Source organism: Mus caroli, chromosome 2 (assembly GCF_900094665.2).
Source record: "Mus caroli chromosome 2, CAROLI_EIJ_v1.1, whole genome shotgun sequence".
In the NCBI taxonomy this organism is placed as follows: Eukaryota; Metazoa; Chordata; class Mammalia; order Rodentia; family Muridae; genus Mus; species Mus caroli.
In genome coordinates, this window is record NC_034571.1 from 111,885,408 (window position 1) to 111,906,934 (window position 21,527).

Here is a 21,527-nt window from a genome sequence, read left to right on the forward strand (position 1 = left end):
CACAAAGTTTATTAGTTATGTGAAGAGATAATACTATAAATGTTTCCCATTTAAATGGATACAGGAGGGGGCTGGTGAGATGGCTCAGCGGTTAAGAGCACCGACTGCTCTTCCAAAGGTCCTGAGTTAAAATCCCAGCAACCACATGGTGGTTCACAACCATCCGTAATGGGACCTGATGCCCTCTTCTGGAGTGTCTGAAGACAGCTACAGTGTACACACATATAATAAATAAATAAATAAATAAATCTTTAAAAAAAATGTATACAGGTAAGTATCGCATTGCTTCCATTTTCTTTTTCAATAACTCAATGATGGAATGCTTACCTACTGTGCATGAGGTTGTGGGGCACAGTGTTTAAAAAGTCCAAATTATTGAATAAGTTGGCATTTATAATTTTAAAATTCCGTAGGATTAGAATAGGGAATAGTATTTTGACTCTCTAACCTAGAACAGGATCTAGTACATGCTTTTAGCTATCTGGCCTCCGTGTATAACTTTTTACATGGATGTTAGGGATTGGCAATTGAGTTCTCTCAGTTATGTGGCAAGCACTTTATCTACTCTGTCCTGCCTACTGTGACTGATTAGACCTTTGACCATAGAGACTGCTTAATACAGATAGCATAATATTCTTGGTTCTTTTTAAGTTGTATTTTTAACTTATGTGTATATGTGAATGCTTGCACATGGGTATGTATTCTATATCCCTGAAGCCCACAGAAGCCAGAAGAGATAACCAGATCCTTTGGAGATGTAAATACAGATAATTATGAGCTTCCCAATTGGGGTGCTGGAAACCAGACCTGAGTTCTCTGCAAGAGCTGTACATATTTTTAACTACTGAGCCATCTCTCCAGCCCCTTCAAAGAGACACATAGTCATAGCAGCATTAATCACAGTAGTCAAGAGGTAGGAAAAAAATCAAGTGCCCATCTATTTAAATAAACAAAATTTGCTATTTATAAATAATGAAATTCAGTATTAAAAATCTGACACAATAGCATGCAAGTGTCTTAAAGAAATAAATGAAAAGAAAAAGTCTCAAAAAGACAAATTCTACTCATACAACTGATAATACCAAATACCAAAATAGAATGCTGGTTGACAAGGATTTGGAGGAAGGATCTAAATGTGTATTTTACTTATTTGTTTGTTTTAATTTTGTGTATGTGTCATATGCACCCTTGTGTGAAAGTGTCCATGGAGGTCACAAAGGCATCGGATACCCTTCTGGACCTGGAGTTGGAGGTGGTTGTGAATCTCCTAACATGGGAAATGAGCTATGATACTCTGTAAGAGTTGTATGTGCTCTTAACTACTAAGCCATCTCTCCAATGGCTCAATATGTATAGTTATCGTTTGTAAGATGAAGATCTTGAGAGTGGTTACACAACAAGATGTTTTCAACACTATTGAACTGTGTACTTTTAAAGTGGTAATAAAGATGAGGGTGCTGAGATGACACAGTGGTTAAGAACACTTTTTGCCCTTGCAGAGGACACAGATTTAGTTGCAGCTGAGTAGCTCACAACTACCTGTAACTGTAGTTCCAAATGATCTGATGCCCTTTTCTGACTTCCATGGCACCTGCATGTATATGGTATACATAAACTCACACAAGCACACATAAACACATTTTTTTAAATGGTAAAGATGGTAAATTTAACTTTATGTAGTTTTTACCACTAACAAAGAAGTGTAAGTACTTGTCAAGGCAGAGTGGTTAAGTTGATAAATTATGTTATAGCTGGGTGTGATGGCACAGGCCTGTAATTTCAGCACTAGGAAAATGAAATTTCAAATTCATCCTTGGGCTTTATAGCAAATTTGAATATAGCCTGGACTATAGACTACAATAATTACAACAATCACAAAAGATAGTAACTTACTTGGATTTTACTATAATGAAAGGTTTTTTAGATGAACATGGTGCTGCATGCTTTTAATCCCAGCACTAGGGAGCAGAGGCAGGCTGATCTCTATGAGTTCTATCTAACATGGTCTACATAGAGTTCCAGGCTAGTCATAGCTACATAGTAAGACTCTATGTTACAAACAAACAAAAAGCTGTTTATTTGTAATTTTAGAATACATTGTAATAAGATCAGTACAGCTGGCCACATAGCTCCTGTTCTGTGCCCAGTCTTTCTTGTTATATATTGTTTGTGTTAGTATGCTTATTTCTACTTGATTTTAGCCAAAAGGTCAAAAACCAATAATATGCTTATTTTAATTCTTACTGAAAAATCATGCTCTAGGAGTGGTGACACATACCTAAAGTCCCAGCAATCAGAAAACTGAAGTACGAGGATTATGAATTTGAGGTCAACATGGGTTATGTATTGAGGTCTTGTCTGAAAACAAACAAAGCAATGACAAAAGAAAATACATATTTACATGAACCACCGGTTCAATCCTGAGTACTACAGCCATCCAAAAAGTATTTGGAAAATCATATTCATGTTCATTAAGTGCTTTTATATCGGGCTGTTTGGAAATCTATTATTAACTCAAAATAAGAATTGATCCCGAGACGATGCCGGGGCCTAGCAAACACAGGAGTGGATGTTCACAGTCAGCTATTGGATGTATCACAGGGCTCCCAATGGAGAAGCTAGAGAAAGTACCCAAAGAGCTAAAGGGATCTGCAACCCTATTGTTGGAACAACATGATGTACTAACCAGAACCCCGGAGCTCTTGTCTCTAGCTGCATATGTATCGAAAGATGACCTAGTCGGCCATCAATGGAAAGAGAGGCCCATTGGACTTGCAAACTTTATATGCCCCAATATAGGGGAATGCCAGGGCCAAAAGAATGGGAATGGGTGGGTAGGGAAGTGGGGGGCGCTATGGGGGACTTTTGGGATAGCATTGGAAATGTAATTGAGGAAAATATGTAATAAAAATATTAAAAATTAAAAAAAAAAAAGAATTGATCCCTGCTTCTAATAGTCTGGAGATCTAGTTCACCATGATTTATATTAAGAATTGTATCCTTTACTGTTTTCTCTTAGGAACCTAATCCTCCAAGAAAAAGGAAAAGCTCTCGTCGAGTCAGCTTTGCAGATACTATAAAGTAAGTTGAAAAGAAAGTACATTGTTATAGGTTTTTCCCCCTATCAAATACATGGGTGGGAACTTAATTGGATAGTCTGTTTGCTTAAATAAATATTAGAGTGCATGCATGTGTGTGTGTGTTCCTGTGTAAGTATCTTCTTCACTCTCTCTTCACCTTACTTTTTGAGACTGGGTCTCTCTGGTCTGGAGAGACCGCTCAGCAGTTAAGAGCACTTCCAGAGGTCCTGAGTTCAATTCCTAGCAACCACATGGTGGCTCACAATCGTCTGTAATGGGATCTGATGCCCTCTTCTGGTGTGTCTGAAGACAGCGACTCACATACATACAATAAATAAATGTGTTTTTTTTTTTGTTTGTTTTTTTTTTTTGGTTTTTTTGAGACAGGGTTTCTCTGTATAGCCCTGGCTGTCCTGGGACTCACTTTGTAGACCAGGCTGGCTTCGAACTCAGAAACCCACCTGCCTCTGCCTCCCAAGTGGTGGGAGTAAAGGCGTGCATCACCACACCCAGCATAAATAAATCTTAAAGAGAGAGACAGAGACAGAGACACAGACATGGTCTTTCTATCAACATGGAACTTATTGACACAGCTAGACTGGCTTCTTTATGGGACTCAGGGAGCCTCCAGTCTCTTATTTCCCAGCACTGGAAGATTTATTACGTGCATGCTGGGAGTCTAAACTCAGATCTTCATGTTTACATAGCAAGCACTTTACTGACGGAGTTATCCTCTCACAGCCAGAGTATTGCTTTATTTTGAAAAATACTTTTTACTTAAAATGTATTCGTGTGTGCATGTATCCTGCCCTGGCATGTGTCTAGAGGTCAGGGGGTAACTTTTGGGCAGTTACTTCTCTCCTACTTTGGGGGATTGAACTCAGGCTGTTGTCTTTCACATCAAGTATTTTAAGAGACATCTTGCTGGCATTTTTTTTGTATTTTTTCAAGACAGGGTTTCTCTGTATAGCTCTGGCTGTCCTAGAACTCACTCTTTAGACCAGGCTGGCCTCGAACTCAGAAATCCGCCTGCCTCTGCCTCCCAAGTGCTGGGATTAAAGGCATGCGCCACCATCGCCCAGCTATATATTTTTAAAATTCCTTTCAAAATATATATTTATGGGACTGAAGACATGGCTCAGCAGTTAAGAGCACTGGCTGCTCTTGAGAGGACCTGAGTTTGATTCCTAGCTCTCACATGGCAGCTCAGAACCATCTGTGACTCTTGCTCCAGGAGACTGTGCTCTCTCTTCTTGCCTCTGTGGGCATGGCATACATGTGGTGCACAAACACCAACATACATAAAATTAAAAATGGAAATGTATTTCTTATTAGTGGGAGTGCTGTGTATGAGTGTGTGTGATTTGTGTGTGAGTGTGGGTGCAAAATTGTTTTTCAAATGTTATTATTCAGTATTATCTATATAAGAGAAGCAGAATGAGTCCTGAAAGGCAGTAACAAAACAATGATAACTACTAATATTTCTACTATTTACCATTGTAGTAGAGGTTCCAGCCAACAAAAGTAAAGGAAGAGATTTTAAAAATTAGAAATACAGAGGCACTTTATGCTGTCAATAATAAAACAATAGGAAATTCTTTAAAAATAAAGGCTTTTCAGTATTCTTTATTTTTTTCTGTTCTAGAGTATTCCAGACAGAGTCTCATATGAAAACAGAGAGAAATTCAGAAATCTCAGGTAAATATGTAATTTCAGTCCCTGCTAATCTGTTTTCTTTACAACTTTTCTGTGGTTATGTACTCATAACCCCCCCTCTCTTGTGTGTGTGTGTGTGTGTGTGTGTGAAGAAAGCATACATCTTAAGACGTGTAGAGTCAAGAGACAGTTGAGATTCTGTTTTCTTTCTACCATGTGGTCTTCGAGATTGAGTTTGGGTTCTACTTGGCAGTAAATGCCTTTGCCCCCTAAGTTATTTTGCTAGCTCTATCATACTATTTAATATTTAAGTACTTTATCTTAAGAAGTCGTTCTATTGTAAGGCGATTGCCATACCTACATGAGGCCCTGAGTTTGGATCTCCAGTACCTATTTAAAAGCCCAGTGTAGGCTAGTTGTGGTGAAGTGGTGGAGGGTGGCAGGTGTGGTAGTACATACCTTGTATTGGTTACTTTTCTGTTGCTGTGATAAAGCACCATGACCAAGGCAGTTTATAAAAGAAATAGGTTACAAGAGTCTATCATGAAGCCGGGCATGGTGACGCACGCCTTTAATCCCAGCACTTGGGAGGCAGAGGCAGGTGGATATCTGAGTTCGAGGCCATCCTGGTCTACAGAGTGAGTTCCAGGACAGCCAGGGCTACACAGAGAAACCCTGTCTCAAAAAACCAAAACCAAAAAGAAAACCAAAAAACACATACACAAACATGTGGTATACAGTTGTAATCCTGACACCCTGGAGGTGAATGCAAGAGAATCAGAACTTTAAGGTCATCCTTGGTTACATAGCAAGTTTAAGTCCAACCTGCGATACATGAGATGAAATATAAAAAATAATGCCAGCTGTGGTGGCACATACCTTTAATTCTAGCACTTGAAAGGCAGAGGTAGTTGGATCTCTGAGTTTGAGGTCGGTCTGATCTAGATAGTGAGTTCCAGATACATAGACTTTGTCTCAAAAAGCAAGCAGATAAATTAAATTGCTAGCACAGATAAGATTTATTTTTTTTCCAAAGCAGATATAATAATCACTGTTTTCTATCATTATAAAAGGCTCTCAGGGACTACAGTATAACTCAGTAATAGAATGGTTGCTTGCCATGTCTTGGGTTTGATCTTCAGCATTGGAGAAGGAGGAAAATATGAGCTCAGAATCTTTTTATTTATTTATTTATTTATTTATTTATTTATTTATTTATTTTGGTTTTCTAAGACAGGGTTTCTCTTTGTATCCCTAGCTCTACTGGAACTCAATCTATAGGTCAGGCTGGCCTTGAACTCAGAGATCTACCTACCTTTGCCACCTGAGTGCTGGATTAAAGCGTATGCCACCACTGCCAGTCTTTTTTTTTTTTTTTCCGAGACAGGGTTTCTCTGTGTAGCCCTGGCTGTCCCGGAACTGGGAGTGCTGGGAGTAAAGGCATGTGCCACCACGCCCGGCTCACCACTGCCAATCTTAAAGATATTTAATTCATAAGTCCTTATGAAGACCTTAATAACTATTGTCTTAGTTATTATGTTTTTATTGTTCTGTTAAGCACCATGACCAAAAACAACTTGGCAAGGAAAGGGTTTATTTTTGTTTGTAGTTATAGTTCATTTTGATGGGAAGTCAGGACAGGAACTCAAGACAGGAACAACATGGAGGCAGGAACTGAAGCAGAGACCAAGGATGAACACTGCTTACTGGTTTGCTCAACATGGCTTGCCCATCTTGCTTTCTTATACAAGGCATGTCCATCTGGTAAGGAGTGCCACAAACCACAACAAGCTGGGCCTTTTCACAGCAATCATTAGTCTAGGAAAGGCACTACAGACTTGCATATTCTCAACTGAGGTTCTCCTTTCCAGATGACTCTAGCTGTGTCAAGTTCACAGCCAAACAACCAGGACACTGGTAAATACTTCTAACTGATGACAGTCCTAAGAAAGAAAAAAAAGACTTATGGTATGATGTTTTTCTTACTGTAATCTTTTTCTTACTGTTCTATAGGTATGAACACTTTGCTTTGTGCTCCAATTCAGACTCAGATGCAACAAAAGGAGGTATGAAATCATGCAAATATCTTCATAATTTAATCTCACATAGTTAACAAAATTTTATTGTAGTGGTATAATTTTGAGATAACTTACCAAAGTGAATTATCATAACCTATTAAAACTTCCTATATTTTCAGTTAATTGAGGTAAATTAAGTCATTGCCAATTTAAATAATAGAAAGACCTTTCAAACTTCAATGATCACATGAAATATCTCAGAATTTTATTAAAATATAGAGGGTTTTTTGGGGGGGATTGAAGATATAGCTCAGTGGTATTTTGTCTAGCATATGCAAATGTCTATATTCAATACCCAGTATCACACACATGGAAAATATGTATTGTGTGTAGGTAGGTAGACAGACAAATATGTGTCCAGTTGAAAATGGTAAACTCTTCAGAGATTATATATATTTTTTAAATATTTATTTTGTTACAGGATGTATGAGTGCTCCACTTTATGTATGCATGCATTGTGTGCAAGAGGATACTAGATCCCCTTGAACTGGAGTTAGAGACAGTTGCTAGCTGCTGTGTAGGTGCTAGGAACTGAACCTTGGTCCTCTGAAAGAGTAGAGAATGCTCTTAACTGCTGAGGCATTTTTCTATGCCTCAAGAATCTACATTTCTAACCATCTCTTGAATGACACTGACATGCAGGTGCACAGACTGTACTTTGAATAACAAGAAATTAGAGACTGTATGTTTGAAAACAAGACTCCCCAAACTATAGAATATAATATGAACTAGCCATCATGTACCTGTGCCTTTCTAAGATTTTACTTAGGGTTGGAATTCAATACAGATGCCTTTCTAAGGCTTTTTATTTAGGGTTGAAGTGACTATTCAATACAGAATTTTCATTATAGTTTCATTTCATACATTCAGTGCTTTTTATTTTTTTAGTGCAGGAGGCATGTAATTAACTTTGAATTTAAATTTTTCCTAAACTAAAAGGAATTTATTTATAGATTTTAGCTTTAAAAAAAATGTTTGATGCCTGGAGAGATGGCTCAGTGGTTAAGAGCACTGACTGTTCCTCCAGAGGTCCTGGGTTCAAATCCCAGCAACAACATGGTGGCTCACAGCCATCTGTAATGGGATCTGATCCCCTCTTCTGGAGTGTCTGAAGACAGCTAAAATGTACTCACATATATAAGAATAAATAAAACTTTTTAAAAAAAAAATGTTTGAGACAAGTTTTCACCCCAGTCTGGCTTGAAACTTACTATGTAACTAAGGATGAATTTGAACTTTTTTTGTTGTTTGAGACAAGGTCTCACTCTGTTGTGCAGCCTTGGCTATATTGGAGAACACTGTATAAACTTGGTTAGTCTCAAAATCACAGAGATCTCCTACCTCAGCCTCCCAGAGTGCTGAGATGAAAGGCATGCACCACTCTGCCCAGCTCCCTTGAACTGCTTGCTGATCCTCTTGCCTCCATTATAGATGTGAATTAACTTATCTGGTCTATGCTGTGCTGAGGATTGATCATAGGGCTTTATAATAACATGGTAAGTAAGCATTCTAACAAATGAATTATATCCCTAGACCTAGGGAAAAAATGTAATAAGAAAGTACATATAATAAACTATATCAAGGAAAGCAATATAGCTTGGAACCATTACTAACTGTGCTTACATAATACATGTTAGGGGCTGGAGAGATGGCACAGTAGTTAAGAACACTGTCAGCTTTTCCAGAGTTCAATCTCCTGCAACCACATGGTGGCTCACAATCATCTATAATGGGATCTGATGCTTTCTTCTGGCATGCAGGTGTCCATGCAGATTGAGCCCTCATATTAATAAAATAAATAAATCTTTAAAAAATATATAATACATGTTATAAAATCCTTTTTTCAAAATGTATTTGGAGCTAGAGAATTGGCTTAGTTGGTAAGTGTTTTGGATGCTTTTCCAGAGGACCTGGGTTAATTCCTAACTCCTACATGGCAACTTGTAATCATGTGTGACTATAGTTCTAGGCAATCTGACACCTTCTTCTGGCCTCCACAGGCACCAGGCAAGCAAGTGGTTCATAGGCACACATTCAGGTAGAACACCCTTATACATAAAATAATAAAATAAAATAATAAATTATAAAAAATTATATTTGATCTAATATTTCTATTTTTTCATTATAGTTTTCAATTACAGACTGCAACTATGAAAGGAAACATGCAAATGATCAGACAGTCATCTTTTCAGATGAAAACCAGATGGATCTGACAGCAAGTCACACTATAATGATTACCAAAGGTCTTTCAGATTGTACCAAAAATGAAAATTCTACAAAAATAGATACCACATCCTTTCTGGAGAATTTAAAGCTTCATGCTGCAAATTCAAGAATTAAAAAGGATTTAGCATGTTCCACAATTTCCTTAAGTCAAAACATTTTCTCAGAAAAGATCAATTCTGACAACTTCATAAAAAGATTGAAAACAGGAAAACATATTTCATCTTCTACAGAGCTTGATAAGGAAAATGCTGAGATACCTGTTTATTCCAAAGACTCAAACAGTGCCTCTTCAACGTATCAAATGCATGAATCTCTTAGTGTAGATGAAAATAATAGTAATAGGACTAGAATCTTTAGAGAACAAGATGATGGTATGAATTTGACCCAATGTCATACAGCCTGTATTAAGACTTGGATTCCTCCATCCATGGAGGCCAACTTAGGAGAATTCAAAGGTGATAAAACAATTTATGGCAATGAGTGTATGGAGTTGACAACTAACTATACGATACAGGTTTTGTCATCAGAAAATAATTTATCTGAAAGAGAAACTCAAACTCAAAATGGTATGAATGTTACAACAGTTGATGGAGCTCCAGCTCCAGCTCCAGAGAAGGAAACAGCCCTTAAGGATAAACTAAATGCTGCTTTTCAAGGCTCTTTCCCAAATCCTGAAAATAAAATTCATATTACCAAATATCATCCTATAGAGTCAGAAACTCATACAGTCACACAGATTTCTAATCAAAGTGCCAGCACATTGGCTGTAACTTCAAAATCAATATGTTCTAGTCCAGCTATTGAAGGGTATAAGACAATTTTTCTTTCTAGTAGCAATGATGCAATGGAACTGACTAAGTGTCTATCAGCTATGGAAGAGGAAAAAAAATTGCTGAAGGCTGATGATAAGTATTCTAAAATATGTACCAATCCAGATGCTGGCCCACTCAGAGAGAAAACTATTTATTTAGAAGAGGATAGCATGGACATTACCAAAAGTCACACAGTTGCAATAGATAATAAAATATTTAAACATGATCAAGAAAACATTAAAAAAGAAATAACAGCTATACCAATATTTGAAAAGGAAATGGTGCTCCGAAATCTTATGCCTATGTCAAAAGATGAGAAAAGGGATGTAAATTATATTTCAGTTCCTCAAGTATCTAAGGAAAGCTTACAATGGAGTCAGACAAACACTTTATCTGTTTCATTGGCTGACAAAAAGATGGAATTCTTGGCAGATGAAGATATGGATCTGACTAAAAGTCACACAACTAAGTTAAGTCAAGTTATTCCTACAACTGTTGACTTAGCATCAAAGAATGTCACCAAATCATACTCTCACAGCAAAAGCCCTTTAAATGAGTGGGAAAGCCTGGATAAACAAGTAGTGCTAGGCCAGCATTCTAAACTCCCTTTACCACAAAGGAAAGGTATAGATGATCCTGACTGTTCGCATCATAAGATAATGTATCCAGAGGAGTTACAAACTATGGATCTAACCAAGAGCCACACTATCGTAATTGGTTTTGGTCCTTCTGAAGTACAAGAACATAGTAAAATTAATTTAGAACACAAAAACAGCCAACTTACAGCAGAAAGCATACAAACAGCTGTGAACATTCCTGCAGCAAACTCTAGAATAGTAACAACTAATGATATGGACATGTTAAAGGACAGAAATATACATAAGCCAGAATTGCTGAAGGAAAAGCAAAACGTCAAAATCTATGGAAGAAAAAGTATTGGTGGACTGAAAATTGATAAAACTATATTATTTTCAGAGGGTAATGAGGGTGATATGGATATCACCAAGAGTTGCACAGTCAAAATAAACCATAGATCTTTATTAGATAAACATGATTCTCATTTAGTATCTTTGGCAGGAACTTCTAAAACCATTTTGCATGCACGTGGACAGGTTGAAATGGAAATCAATAGAAGTCACACAACTCCTTTAGAATGTAAAATTATCTCACCCAGTGATATAACTCCTGGTGATCTGAACAAGACTGTGATGTCTATAGATGATCATGAGGAACTAGAAATGACAAAGTCCCATACTGTTTTCATTGACTACCAAGCAGAGGCAAAAGGTGTACTTCCAGACAGACTTGACTTTCAATTATCCAAAAAGGAAAGCCTACAGAAGCCGAAAGTGACATCTACTCCTGCTGAAGAGATTTACATTTCAAAAAACAGCGAAAGCAACCATCTACCAGCGAAAGGCAGCCAGCTAACAATATTAGAGGAAGGGTCTAATAGCGGGCCTGGAGAGGGAACTAATGATGCACAAAAGCCTGGATTTCTGAATGAACTTCTGTCAGGCAAAACTCAGAGAAGAAAAAGCCTTAGTCTAAAAAACAAGAGCATTAAATTTCCAGAGAATGATAAAAGTCAGAGAGAGATCACTCAGAGTTCTGTAGTAGAAATAAGTAATGAAACTAGGCTGGAAGACAGAAAGGGCTTCAGTTTTGTGCCATTGGCAGGAACTTCCAAACTAGTTTTTTCTGCATATGGGCCTGAGGACATGGAGATTTCTACAGGTCAAACCACTGCTTCAGAATATAAAACTGTCCCACCAGATGAAATAACTACTACACCTATGGATAAAACTGTAATGTTTGTAGATAATCTCGGTGATCTGGATGTCACCAGATCCCATACGGTTTTCATCGATTGTCAAGCCAAAGAAAAGGTATTTCATGAATATACTAACTTGGGAATACAAAAAACAAAAAATTTGAGTGGTTCTGAAGGTGATACCCGCATTCAGGAAATCACAAAAAACCCAGCAGCTCAACACAAACACCATATGACAACTGTTATTCCTTCTAGTACAGTAGTTAGTGATCAAAGTTCAATGAAAATCAAGTTTCACAAAGCTGATAGAGATGAGGAGGTCAAAGGAAAGGAAGTGGAGGCCAATATGCTGAAACAAACTAAACCTGAAAGCTGTCTGTTAAATATAACAGATGGAAAAAATGTGGATTTTACAAGCAGTTATACAGCTGACGTTTGTAGATCCAGTGACAAGTATTCCTCTTTACCAAATATTTCTTCTTCTGATAATTCGGGTGGTAATACTATGTCCTTGTGTGATAAAAATAAGGAGAAAGCTTATAATTGCCAAGTGCCAAACGAATTTACTTCTGCGGCTATTTTACCAAGTACATATCACATGGATTCTGAAAAACTGTCTGTCTTTCCACCTTGTCCTTCAAAAGAAGTCACTCAAACTGAAAGTGCCATAGCGCTGCTTAAAGATGAAGATCTGGTAGAAGAGCCTCTGGGGGAGATGGCTACATTTAACTCAAAGCATGTATCTCTTAACCTTGCAAAGGATCAAACAGAGGCCTTTGTTGATGTTAGTGTTGCTTCTCAGCCTCATCTCTCAGCCCAACAAAGTCCATCAACTCAAAAAGGGCAGGATGTTGCCCATAGAGATGAAGGTATATTAGCTAAAGCTGGGAAGAAGATTTTACCTTTTCTTCTAGGAAATGTCGCTGCATCCACATGTGAAAATGAGTCCAAAATACCCACTAATGTGGAACACTTTGCTGTAACCTATGAAAAAGAACTGAATATAAGTATTCAAACAGATAAATGTAATACAAATGTACATAGTCCTAGTAACTCGGCCCTGACAACACAAGTCATTCGGACACATGCAAATGCTGAAGGAGCAGTGGACTTTTTAGTTGCACCTAATGTTTCATGTTTTAGTAGCACCAAACCAAGTCTCAGTAATTTGAATAGAAAAACCGAGGAGGTTTTAGACTTTCAGACTGCTAACTTATTACCTCCTGCCGAAGAGTTACTTGAAGAAGGAAGTCAGGCACATAGTATGAGTTTAGTACAAGCTACAGAAATATATAGACTAGGTTCCAGGAATGATAGAGATGAAGAAAGTAAAACTTTCTGTAATGAGGCTGAAACTACATCTGTACCACTAAAAACAGCTGTTAAAGACAAAACGAGAAGATGTTCATTGGGAATATTTTTACCCAAATTACCAAACAAGAGGAGTTGTAGTATCACTGGTGTCGATGACCTGGAACAGAGTCTAGCAGATGCAACTGACTTAACTCAGCCAGAAACTCAGCCAGTCCGTAGTAAAGATCCAGGCACTGGATCTGTTGCAGCCAAACTGAATTTGAGTCCATCTCAGTTTATAAATGAGGAAAACCTCCCTGTATATCCTGGTGAGATACTTTCATCAGATTCTGTTAGCCTGGACATTGAGGAAAGTGTTCTGATTGACACATCTCATAGAGAGATTTTACCGTCTGAAAACAAAACAGAAAACTGCAGGGCCCAAAAAAGAACCTGGGTTGAAGAAAATGATGTTACAAATGAGAAAAAAATCAGAACACATGACAGTGCACAAGATCAAGAGGTAAGCTGTCTCGAACCCAAAAATGTTCTTGAATTTTAAGTATCTGAGCAATAAAAACTATAACTGTGTAGAATTATTAGAGGTCAGTTGGTAAAGGATTTAACATGACACGATGGCCTATAACCTGTAATCCCAGCACTCTGAAAGCTAAGGAAAGAGGACTGCTATGACTTTGAGGCTAGCCAAGGCTACGTAACAAAATCTTTCTCAAAACAATAACTTGTTGGGGCAAATACCCACAAAAATGGAATTAAAATTATATAAATACCAAATATTATAATTGTGTCTTGACTTTTTGAGATGGCATCTAACTTTATTGCCCAGAATAGCCTCAAGCTTGTGAACCTCTTGCCTCTAACTCCCAAGTGCCGAAATTACAGATGTACTCTGTAATGCCAGATCAAACTTATGTATAATTCTAAGTGTCCAGTCACTTCCGCTGCTGATCTGTTAGTATTACTTTGTGTATAAGAACCTCGTGGGAGGGATGCATGGAGTTTGAATATTTTGTGTGAGTGCGGGGGAGAGAGGTCAGAGGACAACTGTGGAGTTGGTTCTCTCCTACTTTGGTGTAGATTCTAAAGATCAAGCTGAAGTCATCAGCGTCAAGTAAAGTGCTTTACTTACTGGGTCATCACACTGACACACTTGTTTCTTTTTTTATAGTATGGATGGATGGATGGATGGATATATTTATTATAGATGAGTACACTGTCACTCTCTTCAGACATACCAGAAGGGGACACTGGATCCTATTACACCTGGTTGTGACCCACCATGTGGTTTCTGGGAATTGAACTCAGGACCTTTGGATGAACAGCACTCAGATGAAAGCTGAGCCATCTTTCCAGCCCACACATTTGTTTCTTAAGATAATGTCTATATAATCGACACTGACTTCATCCTCTTAAGTGCGGGATTATAGGCATGTGCTATCATGTCTGCTTTGAAAAGAGTTCTTCCATGTTTTAAATATTTGGGGTTTAAAATTTGTCTACTATTCGTGTCAAAGAACCCATTTCTCTAGTGACTGGAAGAATGCCTAGGTTAAGTTTAATACTTGAAAATGAACCAAGATAGATTTATTTATTTATTTATTTATCTGTTTGTTTGTTTTGGTGGTTTTGAGACAGGGTTTCTCAGTGTGGCCCTGGGTGTCCTAGAACTCGCTCTGTAGACCAGGCTGCCCTTGAAAGCATAGCAACCCACCTGCTAATGCCTCCCAAGTGCTGGGACTAAAGGCATACACCACCACCAATGGTGATTTTTTTTTTTTAATCTATTGAAGGACTTTAAATTTTTTCTTTATTTACTTTATTTAATTGTATGAGTGTTCTGCTGCATGTACACCTCCATGTCAGAAGAGGGCATCTGATCCCCTTACAGATTGTCATGAGCCACCATGTGGTAGTGGGAATTGAACTCAGGACCTGTGGAAGAGCCACCAGTGCTCATAACCACTGAACCATCTTTCCAGCTCTGGATACCTTTTTTTTTTTTCCCCCAAAAAAGGAAAACCCTCATCTGGCTTTCCAAACAAAACTTCTCATTTAATTCCAGTTTTATATGTGGGAAAATGAAATCTAGAAATGCTCTAGGATTTGTAAACTCCTGTTCAGAACCACATAAAGGGGACTAGAGAGGTGGCTCAGTGATTAAGAACAAATTTGTAGAGTATTCAAGTTCAATTTTCAGCACCGACATCAGGTGCCTCATAATTGCTTGTAACTCCAGGAGACCCAGTATCCTCTCCTGTACTCTTCAGATACCTGCATTTACATGCATATACCTCCATACAGGTATAAACACTTGTACATAATTAAAAATGAAAATAAGTCCTTAGAAAAACAATCACATAAGTAGCCAGATATGATATAGCCTAATATTCCAGTACTCAGGAAATTCAAGTAGGAGGATCACAAGTTTGAAGTCAGCCTGGGTTATAGGCTGAAGTAAGGCTTGGGGTGTGTGTGTGTGTGTGTGTGTGTGTGTGTGTGTGTGTGTGTGTGTGAACAAAAACAATGTAAGTACAAAAAATGATTTCTGTGTTGCTGGTGTTTGCTTTGAGGTGAGGTGATGAGAAAATAGCCAAAGCTTTGAGAAACTAATACTAGTAATATAACAGTTAAATCTGACGAGATGCTATGAAAATTAGTATTTTGTTGAAATATTGTATATCTGACTAAATCAATGGTTGTTAACCTTCCTTGATGCTGTGACCCCTGTATTTATATATTTTGTGTATGAGTGTTTTATCTGCATGTACATTTACATAACAAAAAAGGGCAGCAGATTCCATGGGACTACAGTTATGGATGGTTGGTTGGGAATTGAACTCCGGACTTCTGAGTGAGCAACCAGTACTCTTAAACCCTGAGCCATACCTCCAGCTCCCAGCTTTGACCCTCTAATAGAGACATTCCTCATGATGTGCTCACCCCAACCATAGGATTATTTGCATTGCTACTTCATAACTCTAATTTTGCTACTGCTATGAATCACAATACAAATACCTGTATTTTCTGATGTTGTCAGGCAACCTCTGTGAAAGGGTTCATTCTAAACCCCCAAAGGGATGTAGTCCAGTTTTTAAGACTTTTAAAAATATTTTTTAAAGGTTATTAATCTTTTAAAGCTTAGGCCTTAGCTGAGCAGTCTCCCAGCTACTCTAAACCTACTAATCCTGGTTCTACATCCTGCCATGTGGCTACATCTATCTCTCTGCTCAGCTCTGTTCTGTCCCTTCACATCGTGTCCCTGGCTGAGTCTCCCACCTCTGATTCTTCTCCCAGAGTTCCTCTCTGCCCAGATGATCTGACCAGCTATCAGCTATCATATCTTTATTAAAGCCAATTAGATATAATTGATCTTGATTACCTTAGGCAGGTGAGAAAGGAACAAATATTTATAAAACATGAGACTGGTGATGGGCCATAGAAATAACAATACTAGGATCCGGCTATTTAACTCTGTGTAGGTGCCAAATTAAGAATTGAATATATAAGAGACAGGCGGATTTCTGAGTTCGAGGCCAGACTGGTCTACAAAGTGAGTTCCAGGACAGTCAGGGCTCTACAGAGAAACCCTGTCTCGAAAAAAAAAAAAAAAAAAAAGAATTGAATATACCCCAACAAAATGAAGCCCTGGCTAACCTAGAATTTGCTATCTAGACCAAAGTAGCCTTGAACTCAAAGAGTCAAAACTGTCTTCTGAGTGCTGAGAGTAAAACACTGATACTTTCTGTGGTGGCTCACAAGTTTAATCCCAGCACTTTTGGAAGGCAGAGGCAGGTGGATCTCTGAGTTCGAGGCCAGCCTGGTCTACAAACATAGTTCTAGGACAGCCAAGGCTACACATAGAAACCCTGTCTTGAAAAACCAAAATAAATAAATAAAATTCTACTCTGCATTTCTTTAGTGTATGGTGAGAGATACATTTTTGTATGGGTATATTTGCTTGTTAGCGTGTATGCCTGTGTGTATAGGCAAGAAGTCAGTGTCAGCTGTCTCCCTTTATCATTCTCCACCTTATCCTGAAACCAGGACTCTCACTAAACCTGGAACTCACCACCAATTCAGCTAGGCTGGCTAGGCATTGAGCTGATCTCCACTTCCCTTCCTTCTCTGCCCTCCACTCCTGAGATGACAGGTGCATGCCCTGTGGACACTAGGGATCCAAACTCAAGTCCTCATTGGACCATCTCTTTAGACCCTAGTTTCCTCTTCTGAGGTAGCTCCACTATTGGTGACTAGCAGCTAAATAATTGCATAATTTGACTTATGGTATCTTTCTATAACTGAGGTACAACTAAGAAATAATTTGTTTATACTATATAGCACATTAACTACCATTAAAAGCCTAAATTGCCTGATATTCTACCTCCCTCTCTCTCTCTCTCTCTCTCTCTTTCTCTCTTTCTCTCTTTCTCTCTTTCTCTCTTTCTCTCTTTCTCTCTTTCTTTCTTTCTTTCTTTCTTTCTTTCTTTCTTTCTTTCTTTCTTTCTTTCTTTGTTTTGTTTTTTGAGACAGGGTTTTTCTGTGTAACCCTGACTATCATGGAACTTGCTTGCTTTGTAGACCAGGCTGACCTCAAACTCACAGAGATCCACCTGCCTCTGCCTTCCAAGTGGTCCCCAGGGCATCTGTCACCACTGCCCAGCGATATTCTACTTCTTTCATAAGTTATTGCATATGAATTATGTAGGTAAATTTTGTTAGAAACAGTATTTTTGGCTGGGTGGTGTAGGGTGTAGTGTGCCTTTAATCCCAGCACTCAGGAGTCAGAGGCAGGGGGATCTCTGACTTTAAGGCCAGCCTGTTCTAGGACGTAAAGAAACCTCGTTTCAGAAGACAAGCAAAAAAGTTTTTCTGGTGTTCAAAATTTATTCACTAAGTTCCAAGCTCATCACTTTATGCTGATGTTTTTAGATTATGTACTGTGTGCATGAGGACACTTTTGTGCATATGTATGATTTGGATGGAGGAACATGCCACAGCATGTATGTGGATGTCATGGCAACAAAGTTGATAGCTTAACTTTGTGGAGTCAATTATCTTCTTTTCCCTTCATATGGGTTCTGGGAATGGAACTCAGGCCACTAAGCTCACATAGCAAGTGTCTTTACTTCTAACTGGCTCTTATGCTGATGTTTCTCTGGTAATTTCAGATTTTTGATAATCATACTGAAGAGGATATCAATAAAAATGTCAACAGTGTATTGCTGAAAAGCCTGAGCAGGACACCGTCTAGTTGCAGCAGCTCTCTGGATTCAATCAAGTCTGATGGACTCTCTCTGGATGTCAGCAGTAAGATACTTATGAAGGCTAAATAATAAGTTATTTGAATCTATGATGAATGAGTATATTTCACTTAAGAAGTATTTGGATGTTATATAAATCCTTTCAGTGTTGAAGAGTTGATAGGTAATTTCACTTTTGATTTTTTAAAAATTTGTAGTGAAATGACAAGTGTTGTATTACAGAGAAATAGTTGATTTCCTCCAAAGGCTTATAAATAGTAGGGAAACATTGAATGGAACCTTAAAGCTATATTTCAGATACCTTGTTTTACTAAGTGAAAAGCTTCCCAGAAACATCCTAATGGGATGCATCAGGATCACGAACAGCACATAAATTTGAAAGATAATCAAAATTAACCTTACATTTTAGTGTTTGTTCATTTGTTTTTGGTACAAGGTCTCACCTGTAGTTTTGGCAGCCTAGAACTGTGATGTAGACCAGATTAGCCTTAAACTCAGAGATCTGCCTGCTTTTGCTTATCCATTGTTGGCACTAAAGGTGCGCGCCACCATTTCAAGCCTGTCAGTTTAGCTTTGACTTGCTTACCATTTACATAAATTTTGCTTTGTTTCTAGCACAGCGTAATAGCCAAATGGAATCACAGTTTCTTGGTGACACTATCTCTGAAGAGAGTTTGAAGGAGGTATGTTAATGTATTTCTCATTTTAATTATTTTTACATTTATTATTTATTTTGTGTGTATGTGTTTGAGTGCATGTATGCCATACTACATGTGTGACAGTCTGAGGACAACTTGTAGAAATTGACCTCTCTTTCCAGCTTATGGGTCTCAGGGATTGAACTCAGGCTGTCAGGCTTGGTGTTGAGCGCCCTTGCCTGCTGAGCCATCCCATGGGCTGTGATTTCTCACTGAGGTTTTATTTTGCTTGTTTCTTTGTGTTAAAACAGCATCTTCCTTTGTGGCCCTGGCTAGCTTGGAGCTCACCATGTAAATTAGGCTGACCTCAAACTCCCTGAGATCTGTCTTCATCTGCCTCCAAAGTCCTGGGATTAAAGCCATGTGTACTACCACAATGGCTTATGTCTTGCTGTTTTGTTTTTGTTTTTGTTGTTTTGTTTTGTTTTGTTTTGTTTTTTCTTCTTAGAATTTCTCTGTGTAGCCCTGACTGTCCTGGAACTCAGAGATGGACCTGCCTCTCTCTGCCTCTTGGAGTGCTGATGTCAGAGTCATGCACCTCCACTCTCAGCTTTATTTCTCACTTTATTTATTTATTTATTTTTTTGGTTTTTCGAGACAGGGTTTCTCTTTATAGCTCTGGCTGTCCTGGAGCTCACTCTGTAGACCAGGCTGGCCTCAAACTCAGAAATCCGCCTGCCTCTGCCTCCCGAGTGCTGGGATTAAAGGCGTGCGCCACCACGCCCGGCTTCACTTTATTTTTTTATTTTTTTATTTTTTATTTTTTATTTTTCTTTGGTTTTTCGAGACAGGGTTTCTCTGTGTAGCCCTGGCTGTCCTGGAACTCACTTTGTAGACCAGGCTGGCCTCAAACTCAGAAATCCACCTTGCCTCTGCCTCCCAAGTGCTGGAATTAAAGGCGTGCGACACCACGCCCGGCTTATTTCTCACTTTTAATACATTATTTTTAAGTGTCTTTTGTTGCTTTTTTTTTTCTATTTATTTATTTACTTATTTTTATGTATGTGAGTACACTGCCACTCTCTTTAGACACCAGAAGAGGGCATTGGATCCCATTGCAGATGGTTGTGAGCCACCATCTAATTGCTGGGAATTGAACTCAGGACCTCTGGAAGAAGTTTGGCTATTTCCAAACTTAGTAGATAAAGCTGTTTAGAAATGAATGATGTTGTTAGAGTCAAAGTGAATTCACTTTGAGTGTTCATGTAAAGTTCTTTTTTTATTTTTAGAAACTCAAGGAAGGACAAATTACAATAAAGGAGTTCTTCATACTTCTTCAGGTCCACATCTTAATACAGAAACCTAGGCAGAGCACTCTCCCAGCCAAAGTAAGTGTAATTTCTTGGCAAATATTCATCAAAATATCACCAGCCCACATTAATATGTCATTCTTTTTTATTGTCATTGTTGTTGCTAGTTAAGTTAGGTTGTACCAGTGCAAGCGTTTATTAAAAGATAATATCATGAACTAGGGATGTAGCTCAGTTGGTAGAGGCCTACCTGCTATGAGTGAAGCCTTGAGGCTGCCAAGCTTGAGGCTGCCATGGCGAATTTGTATGCTCTGGTGATGTTCCCTTTCCTCACACTGATATACTTGCAGTACCAGCTGGGATCTCCCTAAAACATTCCAGTGATGCCTTTTGAGGCAAGCTCTCAGATCCAGCTTGCAGCTCTCCCAGGTTGACATCCGTGAGTGTTTTTTTCTCCATCAGTGGTAAAACTAACAATATCTTGATGTCAATAGATCCAAGTCATACTCAAGAAGAAAAGAGACTTGAAAAATCTTAGATATCAAAAGAAATGGGTATTTGTAGATCATGGGAAATGAGGTTTATAGCTGTGGACATCATCTGTCCCAGGATTTGGATGACTGTGAGTCTCTGTAGAGTAGAAGTGGGAAACATGTTTTAGTGGGATTGGAGATGTTGCTAGCCTTCCTAAACAATGTCTGTAGCTCCCTTATATTTCTGTGTGTTGTAGGAGCTCAGCTGGCTGCACTAGTAGAGGGTGCTTTTATAGTTATCCTTGATCCTTGCATCTTTATGGAGAAGTTCAAGCTAAAATACTGTAACCCATAAAGTATAATTAGGTCAAAGATCTCCTTGGCCTGAAATACCCAAGTATTGTTTATATATAAGTTGTACATTTAATCAAAATGAATTAAAATGGCTTGTATACATAATGTCTAATTCAAGATGCAACAAATTAATTTACCAACTGAGTATAATAACTATCTAATATGTTCCACAGTGCATGAATCTTTTATCCACTGGCACTTCTGCTATTTTACTAGACACATAATTGTATGCTTTACTTTTTTAAAATTTATTTTTCTCTTATGTTTATTGATGTTTTATATGCATGCATGTTCTGTAGATCACATTTGTGCAATGCCTAAGGAGGACAGAAGAGGTCATTAGATCGCCTGGTACTGCAGTTTGCAAATAGTTGTAAGCTACCGTGTGGTACTTGGACCAAATCTCTGTCCTGTACAACAGCAACAAGTGCTCTTAACTGACAAGCAAACAAAAAAGAGATTGGCCTTGTATTGAATGGTGATGCCATGTAATATTTTCATAACTTTCTTTTCTTGTTCTTTTACAAAGAATCTTGATTTCATTTAGTATC

At 38.2% G+C, this 21,527-nt stretch overlaps 1 protein-coding gene across 4 annotated transcripts in view; it reads left to right on the forward strand.

Moving 5' to 3' along the window:
* Positions 1-21,527, forward strand: part of Knl1 (kinetochore scaffold 1) — a 64,898-nt gene that overhangs the window by 12,316 nt on the left and 31,055 nt on the right. For all 4 annotated transcript variants that reach the window (XM_029484719.1, XM_021156287.2, XM_021156286.2 and 1 more), the window contains exons 5-11: positions 3,020-3,081; positions 4,726-4,778; positions 6,750-6,802; positions 8,943-13,442; positions 18,109-18,247; positions 18,817-18,884; positions 20,129-20,227. In XM_029484719.1, coding sequence (XP_029340579.1) covers positions 3,020-3,081; positions 4,726-4,778; positions 6,750-6,802; positions 8,943-13,442; positions 18,109-18,247; positions 18,817-18,884; positions 20,129-20,227 — 4,974 coding nt within the window. The remainder of the gene's footprint in view (positions 1-3,019; positions 3,082-4,725; positions 4,779-6,749; positions 6,803-8,942; positions 13,443-18,108; positions 18,248-18,816; positions 18,885-20,128; positions 20,228-21,527) is intronic.